Source organism: Bos taurus, chromosome 18 (assembly GCF_002263795.3).
Source record: "Bos taurus isolate L1 Dominette 01449 registration number 42190680 breed Hereford chromosome 18, ARS-UCD2.0, whole genome shotgun sequence".
NCBI lineage: Eukaryota > Metazoa > Chordata > Mammalia > Artiodactyla > Bovidae > Bos > Bos taurus.
This window is the reverse complement of record NC_037345.1, coordinates 10402464-10427360: the sequence shown is the minus strand read 5'-3', so window position 1 is coordinate 10427360 and position 24897 is coordinate 10402464. Positions and strand designations below refer to the sequence as shown.

Here is a 24897-nt window from a genome sequence, read left to right as displayed (position 1 = left end):
GCTACCAGATGGTGAGCCTGGCCCGGGGAGCATGCTCTCCAGGTCTGCACTGGGGACAGAGTGGAAGGAGCCATCGTGGGCACGGTGAGGAGTGCCTTCAGAGCCCCACGGAGGAGTAGGGGACTGTGTCTTTAAAGCAGACAGGCCAGGGCTGCAGAGGTCCGTAGCCGGTGGCTGGTCTTGCGACCCCAGTGATGGCGTGGGCACTGCCTCAGTTGTGAGAGAGCATCAGCCTTCTCTCCCCACAGGCTGGCTTTTAAGTTCATCGTCTTTACCTGTGTGTGAATTATTTTGGAACAGGTTTAATGAAAGTTGATGTAACTCAACTTACAGAGTCTAACATTTGCTCACTAGTGTCGCTCACTAATATTTGTGTGGTATCCAGTCCAAATGTGTCGTAGATTCTATAGCATTCTGTTTGTATTTATTTTTTTGTTTTTTCACTGTAAGTTCATTTCCTGTATCATGCTAGCCTTTGGCACTGTGATTAGCTTTCTCATCTGTGACCTGTAATACGATAAGCCAGGTGTATGCTTCAGGTAATTGTATTCTGTGATAGCCTCATTGCTGCGAGTACCAAATATGAACAGAAACTTGGGGCTCACTCCCAGGTGGCTTCTTCTAAAACAGGTTGGAGAGGCTTTTGGTGTCCCCTGTTGCTTTTCTTCCATCTTTCTCTTCTGTTCGTTGTTTTTAATTGTTTATATGATTGACATTCTCTTGTTCTCTGTGTTGCTATGGAAATAGATTTTAATATTTCATTTCTATCTGATAAACTCTGTTCCACCAACCTTGGTTTCCAGTTCGAATTAGGCCTGCTTTTCATATCATTTGTTAATGATGAATGTACTAATTATTAGTGCAAAGATTGTTTAGATACTCCAACTGCTCATCTGTATTTACCACTGTTTTCTTGTTTATCTGTGCTTTCCTATAGAAGCACACGTGAGTAGTCCTAGAAACCACAAACCCCTTGTTATTCTCAGATACCAGTTTCTGCCGGAGGAATGGGTTTATTAATACCTTGACACACCTCTCTCAAAAAGGGGCTGACTCCTTGTCCTGAATGTTTTCTTCTTAGAAACAAGTAGTGATGGAAGGAAGGACTGTCTCATTGCTCTGTTTTCCCCCTGCTGGGTTATTTATGTTTCTGATGTGATCTGTGCAATGTGTTTTTCTGGATGTGCTACAGCCTGTGTTTTTTGTTTTTTAACTGCTGCTCTATTCTTCACTGTGAAGAATTACCCTTTTCTTTGCCATTCAGATATTTTGAAAGGTATTTGTGCTTACATACAATTTAATACTCAAATCACATTTTTCTCTGGCAACAGCTTTTACCTCACCAACTGTCCGTCTTCTCATACCACATCCAGTAAAGAGAGAATCTGATTTTATAACACATTCAGCAGGTTGAAAGTCTTTAAGTTGAGGCTTCAGGTAAAATACATTTACTGACAATAAAAACTCTTCCATGCTCTCTTCATAGAATCAGCAGAAAATATTTCAAAACCTGAAAAAGTGTAGTTTGAGTAATTTCAGAGCACAGTGTGTCTTAGAGGGTGGTAGATACATGAATTGCATGGAAATTAGCCTGTTCTTAGGAGTTACTCTTATAGTAGAAAGAAAAGGATGTGTACCAAGCCTTTACTTGAAAAACTGGTGGAATTTCATTGGTAACCCACTCCAGTGTTCTTGCCTGGAGAACCCATGGACAGAGGAGCCTTGGATCGCAGAGTCCAGCGCGCTGAGGGACCAGCAGTGCGCGTGGGAGTTAAAGTGCTGATGAGGGCAGCGCCCTGGGGTAGGGAAAGGCGGGATCTACACCTGAGGCGCAAGGGAGGGGCTTGAGGAGAGTCATGCCTCCCATTAGCTCAGGGCTGATGTGCTTAGTGTTCCGGGGGTCATTTATTATCCTTGTTTTTCTCCATTTTTCTCATTTATTTTATCCTGTTTTATTTTTGAAGCTGTCTTAAAACTTTCTTTTCCCCGTGAAAGTGGTGAGGAGTGACTAAATTAAAATGAGCCCATAGATATTTCTTGGTTGCATCATGCATTTGTTTTGTCTTATAGCTGGTGTGGCTTTTAGACCCTCTTATCTAAATTTCAGAGATCGCGAAACTTCCCTGGCCCTGTCGCTGTGCTGCTCATGTCCCTGTTGCTTGCTTTGTTTTGTAGACTGGCTCTCAGTGATCGCTCATCCCCGCTGGACTTTGGTTCCGTGGTGCACATGGAGTGTAGGACTCAGGGGTCTGGGCCAGAGTGAGCGAAGCCTGAGGCCCAAGATGGAGAAGAAACGAAGAAAGAAATGAAAGCCTCGTTTCAGGCCAAGCCACAAGAGGCCATGAAATTTAACTTTTATTTACGTTGGACAAGACTGTAAAATGGCGGATCAGTAATGTTTCAGCTGAAAGCTGAAACAAAAATTAACTTATAATCAAGGAAGAAAAAAGTGCGATTTGAGTTTATGCGATTTTATGACCATACTCACTTACGACCATGAAGCTTGTCAACATCTGGCTGCTTCTGCTGGTGGTTTTGCTCTGCGGGAAGAAGCATCTGGGCGACAGACTGGAAAAGAAACCTTTTGAAAAGGCCCCGTGCCCTGGCTGTTCCCACCTGGCTTTGAAGGTGGAGTTCTCCTCAACGGTTGTGGAATATGGTAATGATATTATTTTAAATGTTAGGGACTTCCCCCTCAGTGTGTTGGGTTTTTCTATTTTCTTTTTTCAGATTTATTACAAACATTAGCTTTTGCCAAAAACATTTCCCTCTCTTCTGCAATAAAGGTCAAATGGGCTGAATGCGTAGTGTGTGTATATTAATTCTGCTGGTTTGTTTTTTCAGTTTACTTATTTTATATAAAGCAAAGAAATTAACATTCTGAATTATTTCCCTAAAATTGGATTCCATGGGACAGATGTCATTGTAGCTGGTGAGGGTGGGGACTTTGGAGAGGCTGAAAGTTTATGTGACCAGTTGTGAATAACTAAGTAATGAGTCTTATATGATCTGTTCTAAGTTTCGTTAAGTTTTCAGGAAGAAGAGAGCCTTCACTTCTCTGAATTCCTCCTTCCTACTTGAAACCTTACGTGCATTTCTCTGCCATGTGCTCAAACTTCTCTTAACATTCGGTATTTGAAAAAGAGCTCAGGTGTCTGGTTTTGAGTGATGTGTCCTGTGATCAGTGGGGTTCATCCAGATCGTTTTAGCTCAGAGCTCTGGACACTGCCATCCAGGGTGTTTAAGCTAGTCTGTTTACTGCTCTTTCTGCTGTAGGTGTTATGATATATATGTTTTCTTTTACCAGGAAAACTTTGTATTACCTATAGTCTTGTATAATGTCAAAATATAGGTTCGTAAGTTCTTATTTTTATTTTGTGGTCATTGATTTCAGAGTACATTGTGGCTTTCAATGGATACTTTACGGCCAAAGCTAGAAATTCATTTATTTCAAGCGCCCTGAAGAGCAGTGCAATCGACAACTGGAGAATTATACCTCGAAACAATCCATCCAGTGACTACCCTAGTGATTTTGAGGTGATTCAGATAAATGAGAAACAGAAGGCGGGGCTGCTGACTCTCGAAGACCATCCGAACATCAAGCGGGTAACACCCCAGCGGAAAGTCTTTCGTTCCCTCAAGTACACAGAGGGTGAGTACTGCTCCCGAGGGCTGGTCTGTGTGCATTTCTGCTGTGCTGGAAGCACAGGGGGTGTATGTCTTCACACAGGACAGTATCTGAGAAATAGTACAGTGAACACCCCGTCTTTCATCAGCTGTGAACACTTTCTCAGCAGGAATAAAAAAAACCAGAAAAGAGACTTTGTGCTTCTGATCAAAAGTTTGCAGTAAGAATGATCTCTGTTGTGTGGGAAGAGATTTTCACCAGGTTTCTCTCAGAGCCTTCAGGCTGTGAGGCCCTGACACCCCTTCTCGCTTGGAAACTAAGATGGTGTCTTCGAGTCTCCTTGCTTGCGTTTTGCGTCTTTCAGTGTGTGTTTTTATTTTGGATGCATCTGGCAAAATGCTTTTTCTTTGGGTTTCATTTTGCTTTTCTCAGACCCTCCTGACTGTGCACCATCATGCCTCGGCTGGGCTTGTTGAAGCTGAAAGCTGGGCTCGTGCGGGGATGGAAGGAATTTGCTGAGTCCCTTTCAGCTCTAGGGCTCACTCTCCGAGTCCTTACGACAGGCCTGTGGAGAGAAGTTCCTTCTCAGATAACTAGTTGAAGATTAGTATATGCTAGTTTCCAAAGCAGGTGTACTACCAAAGGGGAAAGGGTTTTTCCCTATTCATCAGAAACTGGGGTAGCAAATAGATAATAGCTGTTATCGCTTATTGTTTTTCTTTCATTAGAAGGAAAACGAAATAAGATGTCTGTCATATGAGGCCCGAGAGCCTCTCAGGTTTAAAACCACACCCAGGGGACAAGCCAGTTCGCGTGCCAGCTGCGGAGTTCAGGGGGGTCTGACTTCGCAGAGCTCTTTCCATTAGTCCATGTTTCCTGTGTTCTCTTTGAAAAGCAGTCACCTCAAAGCAATCCATGAAGATAAAAACAAATCAGACCTGTGCAGTTAGCCAAATGCGTGCCTTGTGTCTTTTTATTCTTTAGAGAGCTGCAGAATATTTTAGGAAATGTGGTAGCATGGGAAGTGCATAGAGTTTCATGGTTCGGGGTCCCCTTCTGTACCCTCTCCAGCATGGTTTCAGATTGTTGGGCTGCCCTGAAAGGACATAGTGTATCTCTTCCTCTGGTCATGAGCTGTGGGTACCTGTGGTGAGCATCTTTTCTTTAAGCTTCTGCTTATCCAGAAAATGGAGATGATGCCACCCACCTGAGTTCTTCTGAAGGTGAAAGGAAATAGTGCATGTGAAGAGAGCTTAGCAGAGTTCTTGGGCTGTTATAAGCAGACGTTAAATGTTCATTTTTGGGAGTTCCCTGGCAGTCCAGTGGTCAGGACTCTGAGCTTTCAGTGCTGGGGCCTGGGTTCAATCCCTGGTCAGGGAACTAAGATCCTGTATGCTGCATGGTGCAGCAAAAAAAAACCAACTCATTTTTCTGTGGCTTTATTGTTAGAATGCTTTGCTTTATTTAGGGTCGGAACCTGTCACACTCTGGATCCCACCCCTGGTCTCGGTGGGCTGTAAGACAGAGCTGACCTGATTTCCACGAGACAGCACTGTGAGGCGTTTCGAGGACAGCTTGGTGTCCCTGTCTGTTACTTGTCTCTGGGATAATAGATACCAGTTCCTTCAGGAGCTACTCATATAACCTGGTCTTACCCTTTTAATGGCTTGCTTGCAAATATGTCCTGTTTTCTCTAAATTGCTCCTAACGAGTAAAGCCAGAACCGAGTTCAGCCCTCCGGGTGTAGTATGGTCTGCTGGAGCGAGAGCCTGGCAGACCCTCCTTGGTCTGAATATTGTCCTTCTGTCAGTTCCCCGGCTGTTGACTGAAGGCACGGAGTCAATATGGGAGGGTCAGTGCAGAATCGTCTCAGTTGCAGTGTGCAAATAGTCACTTAATGGAACTGACACAACTGTGTATTTCTCCAGGTCCTTGTATTTTCATGGGTGTAGCCTGGTGAGACCGGAGAGAGAGAGATAATAACTTCCTTTAGAAACAGAACTTCAGTAGTATTACAGATGGTCCTGTAGAGAAGGGTTTGAAATATGTTTTTTTCTTCTTTATAGCATGGTTTTTGAAAGGTAAAGGGACACCCTTGTGATATTTCTACTTTTTTCTTCCATTAAAGAACAAGTGCTTACAGATGGTGAATTCATGCTTTTAGTGCCCAGTCTGGCAGGTCTTGATAAAAGTGCAGTCAGGTGCCCACCAACAACATCAAGATGTAAAACGTCACCCCCGGCAGTTCTCCCTGAGTCCTGTGTAGGTGTTTTGTTTTTTGAAGGGCGATGACCTCGTAGATACTCGTGCTGAGGACGTGGAACAGGTCACAGTAGGACAAGGTCGCAGCGAGGTGTCCGGGGATCACAGGGTCCTTCCTGTCTGAGATCACGCAGTGAACGGAGAAGCTGCGCCGTTGCTTAGTGCACGTTTTCTTGCACTCTGCCCTCCCCCCCACCCCCTTTCTGGTTCATTGAGAATAAGTGGTTGGTGAAATACCAAGCATTTCTTCAATTTCAGTATCAAAACTGACTTTATCTCTTTAGAAATAATCATTTTATCAGTTGTTCCCTCCCTCTTATTGGTTAGAAGATTCCAGGTAAAGAACTGTTTGGGAAGAATGTGGTGGCTAAATAATGTCCTGTGAATGTAAGGGTTGAGAAGTTCCTCCTGGCAGAGGGGAGAGAGTGTCACTCTCCTGCACGGGGATTTCAGGAGGGGGTCACTGCACCGGTGGAAGGAGTGTCCCCTGACGGTACACATCCTGAGATCTGCTCTCTCTCCTTGCCTGCAGCAGAGCCCGGCTCGCCCTGTAACGAGACCCGCTGGAGCCAGAAGTGGCAGTCCTCACGGCCCCTGCGCAGGGCCAGCCTCTCCCTGGGCTCCGGCTTCTGGCATGCCACTGGGAGACACTCGAGTCGGCGGCTGCTCAGGGCTATCCCGCGCCAGGTCGCCCAGACGCTGCAGGCTGACGTGCTGTGGCAGATGGGCTACACAGGTGGGCGTGGGGGCTGGGCAGGCCTCCTCCCTCTCCAGCACCCGTAGCTGAGGCTGTGCCACCTCATGCATCTGTCCTTCTGCAGGTTGAGCTGGACGCACTCAGCTGTCCCTTTGTCCTACGTATGGGTGACAGCTCCTATATTTGTCCAGTCCTGCTCACTTACTGTGTCTTACTGTTTCTGAGGTAGTCAGGGCATGTTCTTTCCTGTTGTTGCACATGAGCAGGCACAGTACTTGCTGCCCACGCCAGGGCTGACTGGCAGTCCAGTGGAGTTCTGTCATTTCCCAGGGAAGGAAGTCAGATCCAGAGATGTCACCTTGATTTGAGCACATCCTCCCATGCAGTGGCCTGTGTGCAGTATGGCTGAGTGATTGTCAAGATGGTGATCTTTTGTTTCAGAACAGGAAACAATATTAAAGACTGTTTCTTAGCCAATGGAACTCAGCCAATCAAATGTTTTTTCTTACTGATTAATCATGGCAGAAAATTCCTGTTTTCACTGATGTGGAACTTTGGATCCTAAACATCAACTCATGTCTCTGGCCCCTGATACGTCACAGTTTGTCTTGGTGTCTTTCCATTTTTCCTTGGCTTAGAGACCCAGAGACCTTACCCCTGCTCAGACTCAACACTCGGGAGACTGACATTTTATTAAATGATGATTTCCTCTTGGTTTATAGCTTCACAAAACAGAAATTCTCTAATCATCAGAAAAGCATTTTTTATTTCCCCCACACTAGCTATTTTCTAGTATTGTGTGTGCATTTTAAAAAAGGAAACAATATACTTTGATGGTTGTTTCATTGTAAATTGATTGTTTAATGTTTAGTATTGATATGTAAACAATTCTCTTACTGGAAAGACATTTACATATCAAGGCTTACTCCTGTTAGCTTTTAAATAATATGAGTATCTTGTATTTTTTTCTTACATATTTTCTAGAATTTCTTGATCTGACAGTATCAATCATATTTCACATTGTGCACATACCTTTTGGCCAGTATCGGAAATAGACTTGTTATTATAGGAAAGTGTGTGGTATAGAGGTTTTCCTTTAAGTGTGGTTTTCCCTGCATGTGGGTGAAAGCTCGTATCTGCAGAGTTGTTGTCATGAGTGAACAGCACTGAGTCCTTGTCAGAAGGAGGAGCCGCCCCCCGCTCCTATGAGTGAGCTCTGCACTACCCCCAGGGCCCCTCTAAGGGGAATGGAGCCTGGAGAAAATGGCTTGAAGAGGACAGTCCATCATCAGTGGAGGATTTGGGGGAGGTGGTTTCACGCCCGGGTGCGGGTGACAGTTGAGGGATGGCCAGAAGGACTTCCTGTGTGTCCGTGGGTCTTACTTAGCAGCTGGTGTTGGCCATCCTCAGCTGTCCCTCTCTCTGGCCTCAGCCCAGCCAGGCCCCGGGCATTTCCCTACTGTGGGCATTCTGTGGGCAGGCTTTGCCTCTGGGTCCCCTGGTGTTCTGTGTGGGTACCAACGAGGAATGTATTTTATAGACAAAAATCCAGAACAGTGGTTTTTCTGAACACGATTCTGCTCTCTTCTTGGAATAAGGCACTAATGTAAGGGTTGCCGTGTTTGACACTGGGCTAAGTGAGAAGCACCCCCACTTCAAAAACGTGAAGGAGAGAACCAACTGGACCAATGAGCGAACGCTGGACGACGGTGGGTGGCCGGGGGCCTGAGGGGCGTTTCTGGTCGCTCCCATCCTCCCTTTTATCAGCTGAGGGGGTTTTCCTGTGTAAATGATTAAATAGTCTGTATACGACAGTTATTCAGACAAACCCAAGTTGCTTTGTGCCTTTGGCAGAAGCTTTTCTAACTATCTCAGAGGAGGTTGGGAGGTGACTGAGGAGAGGGGTTGCCTGGTGGGAGGAATCCTTGCTGTTCCGGGGGAGCAGAAGCTGTTGGCCCCCGAGGTGGGGCTGGTGAGGTGCAGGCTCTGAGTGGAGGCCCTGGAGAGGCACTGGGGACTCTGTCTTGGACTTGGAGAACGAGTCTGTTTGAATGGATGGCCCACGTTATCAGCCATGCTTCATGATTTTTCCTTTCGGACAGCAGGGTTGGGCCATGGCACGTTCGTGGCAGGTGTGATAGCCAGCATGAGAGAGTGCCAGGGATTTGCTCCCGATGCAGAACTTCATATTTTCAGAGTCTTTACCAACAACCAGGTATGTATTTTGAGGGCCCCTAAAACTTAAAAGAATTGGTTTTAAAATGTGAAAAGTCGAAACTCAGAAGAGAAGTGCTGGTTTAAAGGCAATGCACATCCGTGATGCTGAGCATCTCCCGGCCCCGCATGTGACTTTGCCCTCCTCCCGCCACCCCCTTCACCAGCCTCGCCAGAACACCAAAGACCCTGCTCCAGGGGGGTTCCTTGACCTCCCGTTTCTCCTGTCCACCACGCCTCAGGCACACTTGTACTTGAGACTAATCCACGTCTGTGTTGCTGCTGCTTTGCTGGACTAGGGTCGCTGTGTGCCCAGCACCCAGCATCATGTTGGGTCAGGAGGATTTAGACGCTTGCTCCCTTGCTCTGCATTTGGAAACGTTACTGGAAAGAGGGAGAGTCCTGGTTATTTATTTATTGTTAAAGTCTAATTTTTGCCCAGGTAATACATAATTCACAAATATCCAGGGCACACAGGGATAATTCTCCCAACCCTCCCATCCCGCAGGTTTTTACCTCACTTCCCCAAGTCCCCCATGTGATGTTTTCTTTTTTTCTTATATCCTCTCCTTCTAGACTTTCTTTTGCATATTCAAGCAAGTATAACTATTTTTTTTAAAAAAAAGCCTTTAAAAAGCATAATTCTGAATCATATTCTCTTTCCACTGTTTTTAACGTTTTGTGTTCATTCACGCTTTTAATTTGTAGTGCTCTTTATTTTTACCTGTGGGTCTAAGTTTCCACATCGTATAATTTCCTTTCAGCATGAAGAGATGCCTTTAGTATTGCTTGTAATGCAGTCTGTTAGCTATGATTTCTCTCAGCTCTAGTTTATCTGAAAATATCTTTATTTCATCTTTATTCTCAAAAAACTATTTTAACTGAGTATCAGATTCTGGATTGGAAGTCTTTATTCCCTCCAGCACTTTACTCCATTGTTTTCAGTCTATTATTTTCTACTCTATTTAATTTTGTATCTTATAAAGCACCTGAATGGTGGTACATGAAGTAATTTAACTTCTGTGAGGAAGCTGAGAGAAATAATAACTATCAGAGAAATAATTCTGCGAAATGACATTCAGTCTATTTAGGAATAAAGAATATTAAACAAATACGTTAAACTGTTTGGAAACACTTAACTGAATAGATATGTCTCAGGACACGTCCTTCTGCAAGAGCGGCAACTAGAAGTTTGGGGTCTCCCCTGGGCGGGCGGGCGGGCTGTAAGGTCAGGAAGGTGCTGGACGTGAGACCCAGCGGGACAGGACCTGGGACCCCGCCCTCCCGGTGTCCAGGCCCGAGGAGCGGAGGCTCTGGGTGTAGTGGTGTACACGGTAGAGCCTTCGTGGTTCTTGGGACCTCTTTCTGAAGTTTACGTGACTACTTCATGCCACTGGCAGTCTGGTATTTGGAGACTTCCCCTGCAACACCTAAGCACTGTTTTCACACGGCCAGGTCTCCTACACGTCCTGGTTCCTGGACGCCTTCAACTACGCCATCCTGAAGAAGATTGACGTACTGAACCTGAGCATTGGCGGCCCCGACTTCATGGACCATCCCTTCGTCGACAAGGTTGGACCTGTCTCTGCAGGGGCCCGTGCTGGTTGGGTGGTGGCTCCTGCTCTCCCGCTCCCCACTTTGCTTGGTGTCTGGCATGCTGGTGGCTCTGTCAGCCACGTGGGGACAGCTCTGAGGGCGTGAGCTGTAGAGACTTTTGTGGGCAGCAGGTCACGGCGCCGTGTTGGTGCCTCTCACCTGAGCACGGGGCCCGTCTTCTCTGGGCGTGTCAGGAAAGCCCAGGTCTGCTGTGTGCCGCAGGGACCTGTGTCCTGGACTCTCTCTTCTTGACACACTGGCTGCCAGACGTACCATGTCTGTCCTGGCCCGATGTTGCACTTCCAGGGGATCTCTTATGCTTTAGTTCTGTTTTTGAAAGTTGTTTTTGGACAGTTATACGTTGATTGTCTAAAAGTGATGTCCTTTCATAAGTAAATGCTTGCTAATTTTGTAGGTGTGGGAATTAACAGCTAACAATGTCATCATGGTTTCTGCCATTGGCAATGACGGGCCTCTTTATGGGTAAGTATCTCTGATAGGAATAACCTTAGAGGTATCTTTTTCCTTGAAATAACTGCAGCATTGTTGTCTGTCTCTGTATTTTTCTGTACCTGTTTGTATCTATCTAAAACTTTGTGTTGTGGAACTTTTCAATACATACAAAAAAGACTCAGTAATGAGTCTCAGGTACCCACATACTGCAGCAGTTGTGACTCAAGGACAGTCTTGTTTCTGTTTAATTTTTTTTTTTCACCTTTACTGGAAATAGCAATTTGGAGGCCTAATGTTTTTATTCTACTCTTTTTACTCCTGCAAGCAGTCAGGAGAGTAAATCTACCAGAAATAAGTGGGCTCCACAGTATTTCTTGAGGCCCACTGTGCACAGGGCACAGGGTGAGCAGGTAGGTGAGATGAGACGCCTGCCTTTTTAGGAAAAGATGCGGATACAACGAAACTTAACAGGACAAAGTGCAGGCTGGCATGACAGACACAGACGGGAAGGATCAGATCAGATCGGAGGGGCCAGAGAGCAGTGTCACAGCCAGGTCCCTTTGTGCCCAGTTGTGTGGTGAATCAGGTCACTTCAGAGTGACTGGAGATCCGGGACATTAGTCACTGGTTCACAGGCGGTATCTGTTAGAGATCCGAATTTCCTTTCTGCTTACAGCTCCGAGTTTTATTCTGTAGCTAGCGTCTCTAGTAATGTCCCGGGATGGGTGCAGTTCAGTGTTGTGTCAGGGGGTTTGCGGTGATGCAGGGGAAGCACCGAACGCTCAGTCCTGCCCCCGCGTGCCCCGGTCCAGGAGAGCCGCCGGCACGGCTGTGTGCTTATGCCCCGCAAAGCTTGCGTGCGTGGCGTCCTGGCTGTGTGGCTGCATGGAGCAGGCCTCGGGAGCCCTGACAGCACGTGCGAAACTGTCCAGGGCGGAGGCTTAGGCTGAACTCTATGAAATTAATGACTCTCCAGGTCATGGTTCCAGCCTCAGTTCCGTCATTGATCCCACTCTCCTTGTGGGGGTCCAGGTTGTGACTCATGAGCGTGAGTGGCATAAACATGTCCCCAAGTGAGTTCTGCTGTGACAGACACCAGTTACTTAGCCATCTCTCATTAGGCGCTCTTGTCTTCTCTTTCTCATGCTTCTCCATTTACCCCTCCCCCAGTTCTGATGTCCCTGCTCAGGGCCAGCCATCCACAGCTCAGCAGCCCCAGGTTATTGTCGGTTTCCAGCCCATTCTCCTGCCTTCAGTCTCCCCAGCTCTCCCTTCCCTGCATGGGTGATGTGGGACGGAGCCAGGCAGGTCTGACTGTCCTTAGGCTGAGGGACCTTTGCTTTCCTGAGGCCTGGCCACCCCATGTGGCTCCAGAGGGCGCGAGACCTTCCTCAGGGTGGTGGCTGGAGGATGAAATGAGACATCCAGGGGAAAGCACCATGAACACTGAGCCTCTGTGAGTGGTAGCTGTTCCTTTCTCTTCCTCTTTCTGTGTTTCTGTTGTTAAAATGCAGTCAGGCAGTTTCCCTAACTAAGGATTTGCGGTGGATTGTTACTACCTGGTTAGATCTCAGCTTCTCCTTGGGTTTCAGGGTCTTCTGTAGTCTAGCCTGGAGTTGGCAGGCTTTCTGTGAAAGCAGCAGGCAGTAAACAGCGGAGTCTCTGTGGGCCACATGGTGTTTGTTGCACTTGCTCACCTACCCTGATAGTGTGAAGGTGGTGTGGGTGTGTGTAGGCAAGGGGCGTGGCTGTGTCCCAGTAACACCTTTCTTAGGAAGTTGGATGAGGGGGCCTGGTCCGGCCCAGGCAGAGCTCCACAGCTGTGGCCTCACTGCTCACTCTCCTGTGCACATCTCCCCCAAGTCCGGCTCCTCCCTGGGTCCCCCTGGGGACCCCATGTTTCTGTCGCTGTCACCTGCTCTTGCTGCTCACTGCCTCTGCTGCCCCCACACCCTTGGCTTGCCTTTCCGTTCATACCAGCTCTTCCACATGCCATCCTGACTGCTCTGCACATGCTGGTCACTCTTCTGAAATCCTTGTATTCCTGTGGGCAGTCACATGTGGGAGCCTCTAATCAGAGAGCTACTCATGCTCAGTGTGTTAGCAAGGATCCCAGGAGAGGCGGCCCCGGTGTCTGCCCACGGAGCCTCACGGGATCCAGAGTCCACCAGCTGGTGGGCGGGCCAAGGGTGGTACCTGCTCACCAGGGCACAGCCTGAGTAGGTGTGGCTTATTGCTGGCATTGGGTAGGGCAGGTCGGGTGACCGTAATGCACTAAGAAGCCGAGCTGTGTATTGTAGGCCTGGCACTGCCTGATCTGTCCCTGCGGGTACCCCTTCCCGGAGCTCTCTGGGCTGTGGCCCCCTTGACACTTGGACTTCATAGTGCCTGGGAGTCTACGCTGCACGTCCCCCTTTTCAGCGCCAGCAGAACTTTGTCAATGCTTTCCTCTGTATGTTAAGGGTTTAACGCTCACAAAGTGTGGGGTTTGCAGGGAGAGGGAGGGCAGGAAGGTGGCAATCTTTGGTACTAGCTTCAGTGGGAAGTTCTGCCAGTGATTTCTGTTCTAATCTCTGCTCTCTGATGTCACGGAAATTTGTAAACTTTCACTGTCAGCCAACTGAAAAATCACTGTGGTGCCTTTGTACGACCAGACTGGTAGTGTGTTGGTGGTGGGTGAGCTAGGGAGGCGGTGCCAGGATCGACTCCATGGGTTAAAACAGTTGAATCCTGCTGATGTCATTTCAGCTGCATGCAGCCAGTTGTGGTTCCGGAGTTCATTTACTGGTGGTGGAGCTGAAATAGACAAAGCTCCATAACTGGTGGTCTTATACTTTCAAAAAGTTCAGCTTCGTCTTGACTTCCACCTTGACTCCATAGTGTAAGCGATTGTGTCATTCCCCCCTTCACCATCATTTCTTTGTCGATCTAGTGCCCTTGAGGTGCTGGGGAGAATTGCACGGTCTTCCCTGGTGCATCTGTGTCGTCTCCCTGAGGAGCGCAGGTTGCTGAGAGATGAGTGGCCCCCATGGTTGCCGTGAGGGAGGGGACAGCTACCCAAGACCAGTTGAGAGCTTTGTTTCTGACGGTGGCAGGGACACGTCTGTGGCTGTAGTTCCTTCCGCTGGATCTGGACTCAAGCTGGGGAGTCAGGAGGACGCACTTGCAGCAGTTGGGAGGTGATGCGAGGGCGCGTACATAGGTGATGCTGTGACGGTGACTGGTCCTGTGAAGCTCAGAGGGCGTGTTCCTTCACGCTTGGCAGTAGAGGGAGACGTGAGCCTGGGGCGGGAGGGTGGGAAGCCGACAGGGCAGGAAGGAAGGAGAGAAGGAGAGGGCGCCCAGGTGTGAGGAGACCGAGCCGGCAGAGGTGGCGGTGCGCGGGCCAGGGCCACAGCCACATGTCGTGTCACAGGAGCGCCTGCTGCAGACTCAGACTTCGCCCTGACTTGAATCTTTCATTTAAAGTGGTCCTCTCCCCTTGTGTTTTTGCCCGATGCAGGACTCTGAACAACCCTGCTGACCAGATGGATGTCATCGGAGTGGGCGGCATCGACTTTGAGGACAACATCGCCCGCTTCTCCTCGCGGGGAATGACCACCTGGGTAGGCGGGGCTCTTTTCCTGCTGGAGTGTGTGTGCGCGCACATGCATGTGTGTGTACTTCCATGAGCTGTAATTATGCGTCTGGCTCACCCTTCCGTCCGAGCAGATGCTTCCTTGGATGGCAGCCGGGCACCCTGACCTGTACCCGCTGTCCTCCTGGTCTTCTCACCCACCTGCTGTGTCCTGGGTCTTTATTGAGGCAGGTGTTTTAATGGCATTTTGAGAAATGTTCACAAATAATGTGCGAAGCTGCAGGTGAAGACATCTTTGCTCAGTGTCCCATGCGTGCAGGGCCAGGGGCCATTCATGTGTGGCGGCCAGGAAGGAGTTTTCACTTTACATGTGTCCTTTCTTCCAGAACATAAGTGCCAATGGAATTCTCATTTCCCCCAGTTTCAGGGACACTTAAGAGAGTACTCAGTTAAAATCTTATCCTAGGCTACTTGTATGGCTACACTGACCGTTCTAAGTCATTCTTTCCCTTCTGGTGATAGATTGAAATGTCAGTCATATGTAACTTTTTACCTTATTAAGAAAATGTGTCTTTTTTTTTTCCTAATTTTTGATTTTAACTTGCTGATTTTTCTAACATATTTCTAATTTTTAAGTTGTCTATAAATCAGTTTCCAGTCTTGCATGTTAGCAAAATTTTAGATATTCATTTTCTAAATGCTGTAGAGCATTGCATTATGCTGGTCATTATAAAAACACATCAAAAATAATTTTATTTTCTGTAAGATCATTTAAGCTTCTTCTGAATTGCAGTGAATTTCAGATGAAAACCAGCACCATGCTCAGGCTATGCTGTTTAGCTGATGGCGTTTCTGGTTTCATTCACTCATAACTGCTCAGGGCTGTATGCCCACGTGGGGGCCTGATGGAGACCACACTGCTGTTGTTACAGGAGCTGCCTGGAGGCTATGGCCGCGTGAAGCCCGACATTGTCACCTACGGTGCTGGAGTGCGGGGCTCGGGCGTGAAAGGGGGGTGCCGGGCCCTCTCGGGGACCAGTGTGGCTTCCCCGGTGGTGGCCGGTGCTGTCACCTTGCTGGTAAGGTGAGTGTCGCTTGGTTGGGAGGGGTAGGCGGCAGCAGGCCAGGAACTGACTCCTGGGACTGGCCAGCTTGTTGCGGGGCCTCGGCCTGTGTCTGCAGAGCAGCCAGGAGTCTGTGTCTCGACAGTCCTCGTGGGCGTTGCCGGGGCGGGGGGGGGGGTGCTGTCTGGTCTCCTGCCGTCAGGGGCGGGAGGGGAGTCCTCGGTGCCTTCCGTTCCCAGCCTCACAGCCTCTCTGAGGAAGACGCTTTCAGTGGGGAGGACCGCTTCGCTTTCCTCCTCCCTGCAGCAGGGATAGCACCTCTGGGGGGTCAGCAGTGCTTTCTAGTGTGAGAAGCAGCTCGTGCAGATGCCAGGCCACAGGGAAGCACAGGCCTTGGAGCCCTGGGAGCAGCTGGAGCTGCGGCCTGGTCTTGCTCTGTCAGCAGGAGGGGCAGGGCATCCACATTGGGCTGAGCTGTGAGCAGTTCTTGTTTTTGCCAAAAGTTCCACTTTATTCTCCTCACATCTCCTGAAGTCAGATTCCCATCTAGACCTGTTAGCAAAAAACACAGTAACACTCCAAGAGCAGCCATCCTCGAAGAAAAATACTTAGCAACTGTGGAAAGAGAATTTTCGTTACTGTTTACTAAAGGTCTCTTCTCTGCACTCAGGCAGTCAGAGTTTACTTGAATTAATAGCATGTAGGCACACAAACGCACATGTGTTAAAGCTGGTGTTCTAAAGCAAGCCAGAGCGTCTGGGCGCTGCTGCCTGAGTCCAGCTGTGTTCTGACGATGAGCCCCCACCAGGCCCGCCCCACCAGGGTGGCGCACCCCACGCAGGTCTCCAGACAGAACAGGCCTGCTGACAGTGGGTCCCTCCTGGCCATGCCTCTAGGCCACGCAGCATCGAGTGCCTGCTGGACCCACCTCCACCCTCCCCTTCTCCCAGCCAGGCTGCGTCCACCTGTCAGGAACCTGTAACTCCTACCTGCAGCCTCTGAGGTCAGCTGTATTGAGTTAGTAGGAAAATATGTTTTCCTGGTCAGTTAGTGTGAGCCCAGAGTCCGTGTTCTCACAGCCACTTGGAAGGAGGTAAGTGGTCAGTCCCGAGACAGGAGCAGAAATGAGCATATTTGCCTTTGTCTTACACGAGTTTTACTGAAGATCCCATTAGATACAGAGCAAGGTTGGAGGTTGTGTGATTGCACTGCTACGGGTTAGGGATCGTCTGGTTTTCTTTCTTTTGCTAAGAGCAGATGAGCAAATACGTGGTTCTCCCCCCCAGCACAGTCCAGAAACGTGAACTGGTGAACCCAGCCAGCATGAAGCAGGCCCTGATCGCGTCCGCCCGGCGGCTTCCCGGTGTCAACATGTTTGAGCAAGGCCACGGCAAGCTGGATCTCCTCCGAGCCTATCAGATCCTCAACAGCTACAAGCCCCAGGCCAGGTTGGTGTTCCCGCCTTTCTCCTCTTCCTGGGCTTTCTCAGCACAGGCTGTTTGCCTCAAAACAGAACCCACCCCACCAACAAGGCTTGGGGGCCTTGGGGAGCTTCGTGCTGCTGCTTCTGCTGGGACACCAGGACTGCTCCCCACTTCCCTACATCCTGCCGTTTGTAATGTCAGTGATTTAGAGTAATGAATTCCTGCTTTTTTTTACTTAGTAAAACTTTTTTTTGAAGTAACCTTAAACTTAGAGAAATTTGCAATAATCATATGGACGTTCTTATATATCGTACATCAGGACTCCAGCCCTGCCCTGGCTTTTCCGATGTTGGCATCTTACGTAACCATCGCACACGCCACGTAGCCTAGCAGTTAATAGTGATGCATTACCATCTGCTAACCTGCAGGCTGTGTTTGGATTTCGCCCAGATTCTCCCCACCCTGTCCTCGGCCTGGTCCAGGATCCAGGCCAGCATCGGCGTTGCGGTTAGTTGCCACGTGTCCCTGGTTTTCTCCAGCTGGGCTCATTGGCTCAGTGCCCTTTTGTTCTTGGCGGTGCTTGCCTGCATCCTGAGGTTTAGGTGATGTGTCAGGCTGGACCCTCCAGGAAGCGGGCGCCAAGAGATCTCCTGGGGGAGGAGGCGGGAGAAGTGGGGAGAGGACCCTCACGCCAGCACAGGTCTGAAATCTATCCTCATCCCGGAGAATCCCTGAATCAAGGTCCCTGTTAGAGGAGGCTGAGTCCCCAGGGCGGGCCAGCTCTGGTGCCCGCTGTACTCGGTCCCTGACACAGTTGTGGTAGAGTGTCCAGGGCTGGGCAGCAGGAGAGGCGGTGCCAGGTGTCCACTGCAGAGGCTCTCTGTCTCTCTGTGACTGCGAAGTGTCTTACGGGTGCACGCTTGAAGATGATCTTGTTTCTTGCCATACCTTCCATCACTACGTTTAGTATCCTTAGATGGTTCTTTCCTGTAATGGTTCTTATATAGAGATTGCCCCTGGCGATTTTCTGCTTCTCTCATTCCTTGTGCATTTATTAACTGAAATTCTGCTGTAAGGAAGCGCTGTCCTCTTCTCTTGTTTATTATTTCAGTTACATCAGCATGGACAGAGATCCTCGTTTCACTCTTGACTATAATCCACTAATGTCTTTGTTTATTTCATTGCTCCTGTCGTCCCAGATCTGGCTCTCTGGAGTTCCTTCCGTTTGGCTCCTGTGTCTTTTCAGCGTGTCTCTATCGTTGTCCACTGGCAGCATTTCTGTGCCCATTGTGGGTATCAGTTCTTTGTCCAAGCAGCCCTGGTCCTTCAGTTGGAGAGTGGGGTTTAGAAATGGACACCTGGCTCCAGGTGTGCTCTTGGCGCCTGTGCTTCTGCTTGTTTCTGGGCCCTTCCTGCAGACCGAGCTGGCGAGTGTCCGCATGCACACTCCTGTGCCTTCTCTCTGTGTGATGCCACCTGTCTCCCGTCCCACCGCGGCCCTCAGAGTCTTCTCGCTGGTTGTCCTTCTCCAGCAGCAGGCAGCCTGGCTGTCGCTCTTCACCGTGTCTCTGTTGACTCGGTCCTAGGACGCACACGTGGAAAGTTTTAGAGCTGTAACTTGTACCCTGGTGAACACGAGTTTACTCCCCAGAGGATGGCGGTTGTGGGCAGTTCTTTTTAGACTTACAGAACGTAATCACATTGTCAGTGGCCTCAGTTCTGTTCTTTTCTTCCCCACCAGGCCCTGGCAGTCTGATTTTGCCTTTTATTTGCAGTATAGTTGAGTTCATTGGTTAGTATGCATATTTCTTTTTGGATTCCCACTACATTCTGGTTGGTTTCAGCTGGTTACGTATTGCATTGTGAAAGGACGGTGACTCTAAGGTCTGAGCTGCACAGAGTGCGCCTGGCCAGGTGTGGTCCCCCCATCCCTCTGTTCTGCTCCCCGCCCCTCCGCCCCCACAGGTAACAAGGCCGGGTGTTTTTGATTTATCCTTCTTAAATTTCTGTTTTCACAAATGAGCAGATACATATCTGTCTTCTTATATATCTCTTTTGTTACATGAAGGATACATTATTGTAAATACTATTTTGTACTTTTTTCATGTAAAGGTATCTTGGAAATCACTTTGTATCCATTCACAGAGATCTCGCGTCTCCTTTTTTATAGCTGCCTAGTGTGGATAGCTTTGCGTATTCAAGTACACGTCTATATACGGGCATTTAAAATGTTTTCAGCGTTCTGTCATTTTAAGCTGCTTGTGTCTATGTGTCCTAGTTTTGTTGGAGGTGTGTCTGCAGGGAAGATTCCTAGAAGCAGGGTCGCTGGGTCCAGGCTGTGAGCAGAGGGTGCCCAGGGGCACCGCTGGCCTGTCTGCCCAGAGCTGCACTTCGTGCCTGTCTGACACATGGGAAGTTGTGTCAGGGTTGCTTTTATTTGCAGTTCTCAGGTTGTGAGTGAGTTTAAACACTGTCTGTAGGTAAGAACTTTTTCTGTATCTTTCTTGTGAAGTGTTTGTTCATTTCTTTCACCCATTTTTCTTTTTTCTGGGGTGTTCGTTCCTTGGTTTAAGTGTTGTTTACATATTAGGGCAAGTAACTCTTTGCTGCAGGTATTTCTTCCAGTTTGTCAGCTGCCTTTTGTCATAAAAGTGTTTCTGGCCATGCAGTCTTTTTTATTTTAACTGCTGTGTTAGTTTGTCCGTTGTTGTTTTTGCCCCTGGATTTTGAGGCGCATGCCCTGAGGTAAAGGAGAGACTCACCCGTTTTCTTCTACTTGTTTGCTTTCTTTTATTTACTTGAGACTCTGTTCCATTTGGGGTTTACTCCAGTATGTACCGTGTGAGTTGTGAATCTGATTCTATCTTTTACCAAATGGCCACCCATTTATTCCAGGTCCAGTTATTAAAAAGGCCATCTTTGCCCCGTGACTTGAGACTGAGTCCAGGTCTGTCCTGGGGCCGCTCATGCACTTGCTCTTCGCCAGCTGCAGGCTCCAGGCTCGTGGGGCAGAGGTGATGCCCACGCACGCCACTGTGCCGCGGGCGAGGCTGGCTGGCTTGGAGGCCTCCTCGCCGCAGGGAGTGCTGTGAGGCCAGGTTCCCGGACCCGGGCTGAGGCTCAGGCCCGCCCTGACGACGCTTTCCTGCGGTTGTGTCGCGTCACTGCCGTTTCCGACTCTGTCTGCTGCAACACTGTCCTGTCTGTTTCAGTTTGAGCCCCAGCTACATCGACCTGACCGAGTGTCCTTACATGTGGCCCTACTGCTCCCAGCCTATCTACTATGGGGGCATGCCGACTATCGTCAACGTCACCATCCTCAACGGCATGGGAGTCACGGGGAGGATCGTGGACAAGGTGAGACTGCCCTCCGGCTGGCGGGGACCTAGATGTGGCCCAGACTTCCTCCTGTCCACGGCTGGGGATGGGAAGCAGTGGTTTGTTCTCCCCTGAGGCCTTTACAGATAAGTCAGAGATACAGTGATGAGACCAATTTGCTATGCTTGTACTTGGTATCTTGAGTTTGGTTCTTGAATCAGCTAATTGCATTTGAGTCTTCATCTTAACAGTTAATCACTGATAATTAAAGGCCCACTTGTAATTATTTTATTGTTTAATGAGTACACATGGGCTTTTGTATTTAGAAGGTATGGTCTTTATTTAAATTTTGTTTTTATAATCTGTTTTACACTTACTATATAAACATTATCACAACAATAAAGGATAGGGAAAAAGAACAGAAAATGGTTTTAGCCTCAGACATGAACAGAACCACTATTAAAAAAAAAATTCAAGTCATATTTTGTAACAAATTACTGTAGTTGTTTAAATAAGTGTATTTAAATTGATTCAGTGCCTATCAACACTATTTCATCCTTGCTTTATTTCATTTCTGAGTCCTTTATTTGACTTCTTTCTTATTTATTTATTTATTTCTGGCTGTACTCAGTCTTTGTTGCTGTGCGCAGGCTTTCTCTAGCTACCGCCAGCAGGGGCTGCTCTCTGGTTGCAGCGTGCAGGCTTCTCATTGCGGTGGCTCCTCTTGTTGCAGAGCGCGGGCTCCAGTGCGTGCAGGCTTCAGTAGTTGTGGCACGCGGGCCTAGTTACCCTGAGGCACACGGAAACTCCCCAGACCAGGATTGGAACCTGTGTTCCCTGTGCTGGCAGGCAGATTGTTAACCACTGGGCCACCAGGATTGGTGCAGAATGTCTTGATGGCGGAAATTCACTTTTCAGGAAGCTATCACAGAAAGTACTTTTTTTTTTTCTTCTTTTTGTTACTTTTTGGCCACAGTGTATCATGTAGGGTCTTAGTTTTCTGACCATGGGTTGAGGGGAAGCTCCCTGCAGTGGAAGCACAGTCTTAACCACTGGCTGCTGAGTCACTTCAGTCGTGTCCGACTCTGTGCGACCCCATAGACGTCAGCCCACCAGGCTCCCCTGTCCCTGGGATTCTCCAGGCAAGAACACTGGAGTGGGTTGCCATTTCCTCCTCCAATGCATGAAAGTGAAAAGTGAAAGTGAAGTCGCTCAGTCATGTCCGACTCTCAGCGACCCCATGGACTGCAGCCTACCAGGCTCCTCCATCCATGAGATTTTCCATGGAGTGGAGTGCCATTGCCTTCTCCAAAGCCTACAGCACCCGGTATTCCCAGGTGGTCTCCCATCCAAGTACTAACCAGGCCCAACCCTGCTTAGCTTCCGAGATCAGATGAGCTCAGGCACCTTCAGGCTGATAGGGAAATCCCCAGAAAGTACTTTTCTTTTGATTTTGTGAGATTAATGAAAGTCAGTTGCCTGGGAGGGGAAAAAAAAAAAAAAAAGAATCTTTTCTATCCCTTATCTGAAAAGGGTATTTTTAGTTATCTTTGTGTGGGTAGGCAAAAATTTAGTCTTTTTTTTGTTTTTTCAGTTCTCACATTCAAGCATTTAAAAATTGTATATAAGCGCTAATGTTAATGGTTTAATATTACGTGGAACTGCTAAGTCATAGTTTGCTTACTATTCTTACTTGAACAAGGTGGTTTCACCTGTAAACACCTCACAGAATATCTTTGTATATTTGGTTTTCTTTTGTTCTGAATTATATTCTTAACATAATTTCACTGGGTTAGAATTCCAAGTAAGAGGACAGGAATGTTACTGTGGCTCTTGGGACATAATACCAGGTGGTTTCCAGAAGAGGTCCATCACCTGAGGCTGCCACTGATGGGGTACAGAGTGATGGTGTACATTCTTTTTTCCCCATTGCATGAAATTTTAAAAAACGGAGATAAAATTCACATGCCATGAAATGCTGCCCTTTTTTTTTTTTTTTTTTTTAATGCTGCCCTTTTAAATTGTGCATTTCTGTGGTTATTACTATATTCACAAGTAGTTATGTAAGTCTCATACTGTGTAATTCTGGAACATTTTCATCACTTGAAGGAGAGACCCTTGTTAACACTTCCCATTGCCTCCGCCTCAGACCCTGACAGCTCCTAATCCACTTTGTCTCCATGGAGTTACCTTTTCTGGACGGTTCCTAGGAACCGAATCATACATCTCATGGTCTTTGTGAGTGGCCTCTTTCGCTGAGTGCAGTGTCTTTAAAAGAGGCTCCTCCGCCCTGCAGGTGTGTCAGTGCTTCACTCCTTTTCATGCCTTATTGTGTGGATAGACCCCACGTTGTCAGTTGGTGAACCTTTTGTTTTTATGTGGTTCATCTTATAACTTTAAATCTACAGGGGATAGCGGGTACCTTGTTCAATGTGTACTTTTTTGGTTATTGATAAGGTGGGGATCTGCATGTTTGTTTCTGATTATGTTTCTCTTGTGTGAATTAGCTTTTCATTTCTTGACCCATTTTTCATTAGAGTCTAGGTTGTCCTTGTCATCTTCACACCAATATTGTGTGTCATGCTGAAAGATTGCCCAAAGTACTGGTTTTTTGTCCCTCTAATATTAGAAGTGGCTTAAAAATTTGGGGTAAGGGAGTGGTTTGGTAAAAGTTTCACTTTTTCATGTAGTTGTTATTTTCATCTTTTATGATTACTTCTGTTTCAAAAACTAGAAACTCATCTCTCCAGAAACATAAGAAAATTTCAGTTTTATTTTCAACTCACTTTTCTTTTATGCTTATTAAATATTTAATGTTTTCATCTGTATTGAGTCAGTCTGATGTGTGTTATAAGAGATGGATGAGAGTTCATTTTTTTCTCGGTTGTTAACCAGCAGTCTCAAAATAACTTATTCAAAATCCCTGTCCTTTCTCATTGTCTCTGATGTTGTTTCCCATGAATATTTTTCTTCTTTTTCACAGGTTTTTTTTTTTTTAATATGCTTACTCTCCTGGGAAGTATATTACTGTTCTCTGGCTTGTGAGGGAGTTCGCTTGAAGTACTGGTTCATTGTGAGAGCTACTGTCTGTCTCCCCTTTCAGGCTTCCCTTCTTCCTCAAGCCTGGAGAGCCTGGTGGGTGGTCTCCCTTACAGCGTGGCCAGCTCTTTCTGGGGCTTCTGGGCCCCCTGCCTGCCCAATCACTGGCCTTTGAATCTGATTGGTCACAATTTACATCCATGTCTTTTTTATTATTTTATTCCTTATAAGTAGTTTGGTTCTTTAAGCACACAGCTGAGATCCAACCCCACACGTGAGCATTTCTTTTATGTTAATTATCTGTCAGAAACAAGTTCTTTATCAAACCATGTGTGTTGTCCCCACCCCTTCCTTTGTTAAAGCTTGGAGGGGAGGAAGTTTTTCTTTAAAACTGGAGTTTGTCAAAATAAGTGTTTTGTCAAAAATAGTGTCTCTAGGCTTTTCTAGTGGGTGATGGTCCAGACCCTGCCCGGGCGGCCTTGGTTACAGGCTGCTCCGTGTCTGTGTACATTTCACTTCGCCTGTTTACTGGAGTGTTTCTCAGACACCGACGTGGGTGAGTTGGGAACCGAGCTTCTCACCCGGGCCTCTGCCTCTTCCTCCTGCAGCCCGAGTGGCAGCCCTACTTACCGCAGCACGGAGACAACATCGAGGTCGCTTTCTCTTACTCCTCAGTGCTATGGCCCTGGTCCGGCTACCTGGCCATTTCCATCTCTGTCACCAAGAAGGCTGCCTCCTGGGAAGGCATCGCGCAGGGGCACGTCATGGTCACCGTGGCTTCCCCGGCAGAGGTGGACGTACGTGTGCCTGGGGGGCTGCTGGGAAGGTGGGCGTGGGCCGAGCGCCGGGCACTCGGGTGTGAGACGCCGGCCATGTGGGTCCTGGCTGGCGAGCACCTGGGGGCACCGCCTACACGGTGAAGAGGCTGTGGGCTGTTTGCTGCCACGTTTCTGGCATAAAACGTTTCTTCTGAGCAGAAGGGGTGTTTCAGAATTTTTCTCTTCCTTCAGTCAAACAGTGGTGCAGAACAGACGTCCACAGTGAAACTGCCGATCAAGGTGAAGATCATCCCCGCCCCTCCCCGGAGCAAGCGCGTCCTCTGGGACCAGTACCACAACCTGCGCTACCCGCCTGGCTATTTCCCCCGGGACAACCTGAGGATGAAGAACGACCCTCTGGACTGGTGAGCCCACAAACCCTGCCCTGTCCTTCCCCGGCCAGGCTGGGGTGGGAGGGAAGGTGACCCGTGGCAGGCATGTAAGGCTGCCTGTGTGGCCACCGCGGTTCCCTGCCAGCACCTCTGCATGCCCATGCTGAGTTTGTGCAGCACAGCTGGCTGCTTGCTGGCCTTTTACGTCTGTGCCACCACTAAAGTGATGCTTTGGCGCACTTTATGAAACATGTCTGGCTATATCTTCTCATTTTCCCTTCTTCAGGTCTGTGCTATGCGGGTAATTCCTGTTATCGCTACTTTATATGCAGCCCAGGGCAAGCTGGTCTGAAAGGCTGGCTTTCGTGCCAGTGGACCAGCCGTCTGGGCGGTGAAGCTGCTCCTTTGGAAGTGAACCCCGCGGCCATGTGGCCTTCAATCCGTGGAAGGACTGGGAGGGCTAGTGCTGGGCTTC

General features: G+C 48.2%; 1 protein-coding gene and 1 pseudogene across 3 annotated transcripts in view; one reads left to right on the top strand and one right to left on the bottom strand.

Moving 5' to 3' along the window:
• The window catches only part of MBTPS1 (membrane bound transcription factor peptidase, site 1), a 44808-nt gene that overhangs the window by 7070 nt on the left and 12841 nt on the right, over positions 1-24897 (top strand). Inside the window, exons 2-14 of one of the 3 annotated variants that reach the window (XM_005218390.5) lie at positions 2176-2659; positions 3395-3652; positions 6426-6626; positions 8186-8296; positions 8693-8802; positions 10257-10373; positions 10813-10880; positions 14353-14455; positions 15360-15511; positions 16778-16939; positions 20128-20272; positions 23881-24069; positions 24283-24455. In XM_005218390.5, the coding sequence (XP_005218447.1) occupies positions 2497-2659; positions 3395-3652; positions 6426-6626; positions 8186-8296; positions 8693-8802; positions 10257-10373; positions 10813-10880; positions 14353-14455; positions 15360-15511; positions 16778-16939; positions 20128-20272; positions 23881-24069; positions 24283-24455 (1952 nt within the window). In that variant the 5' untranslated portion in view covers positions 2176-2496. 3 annotated transcript variants of the gene reach the window in all.
• LOC112442420 (uncharacterized) lies at positions 21546-21664 on the bottom strand (annotated as a pseudogene).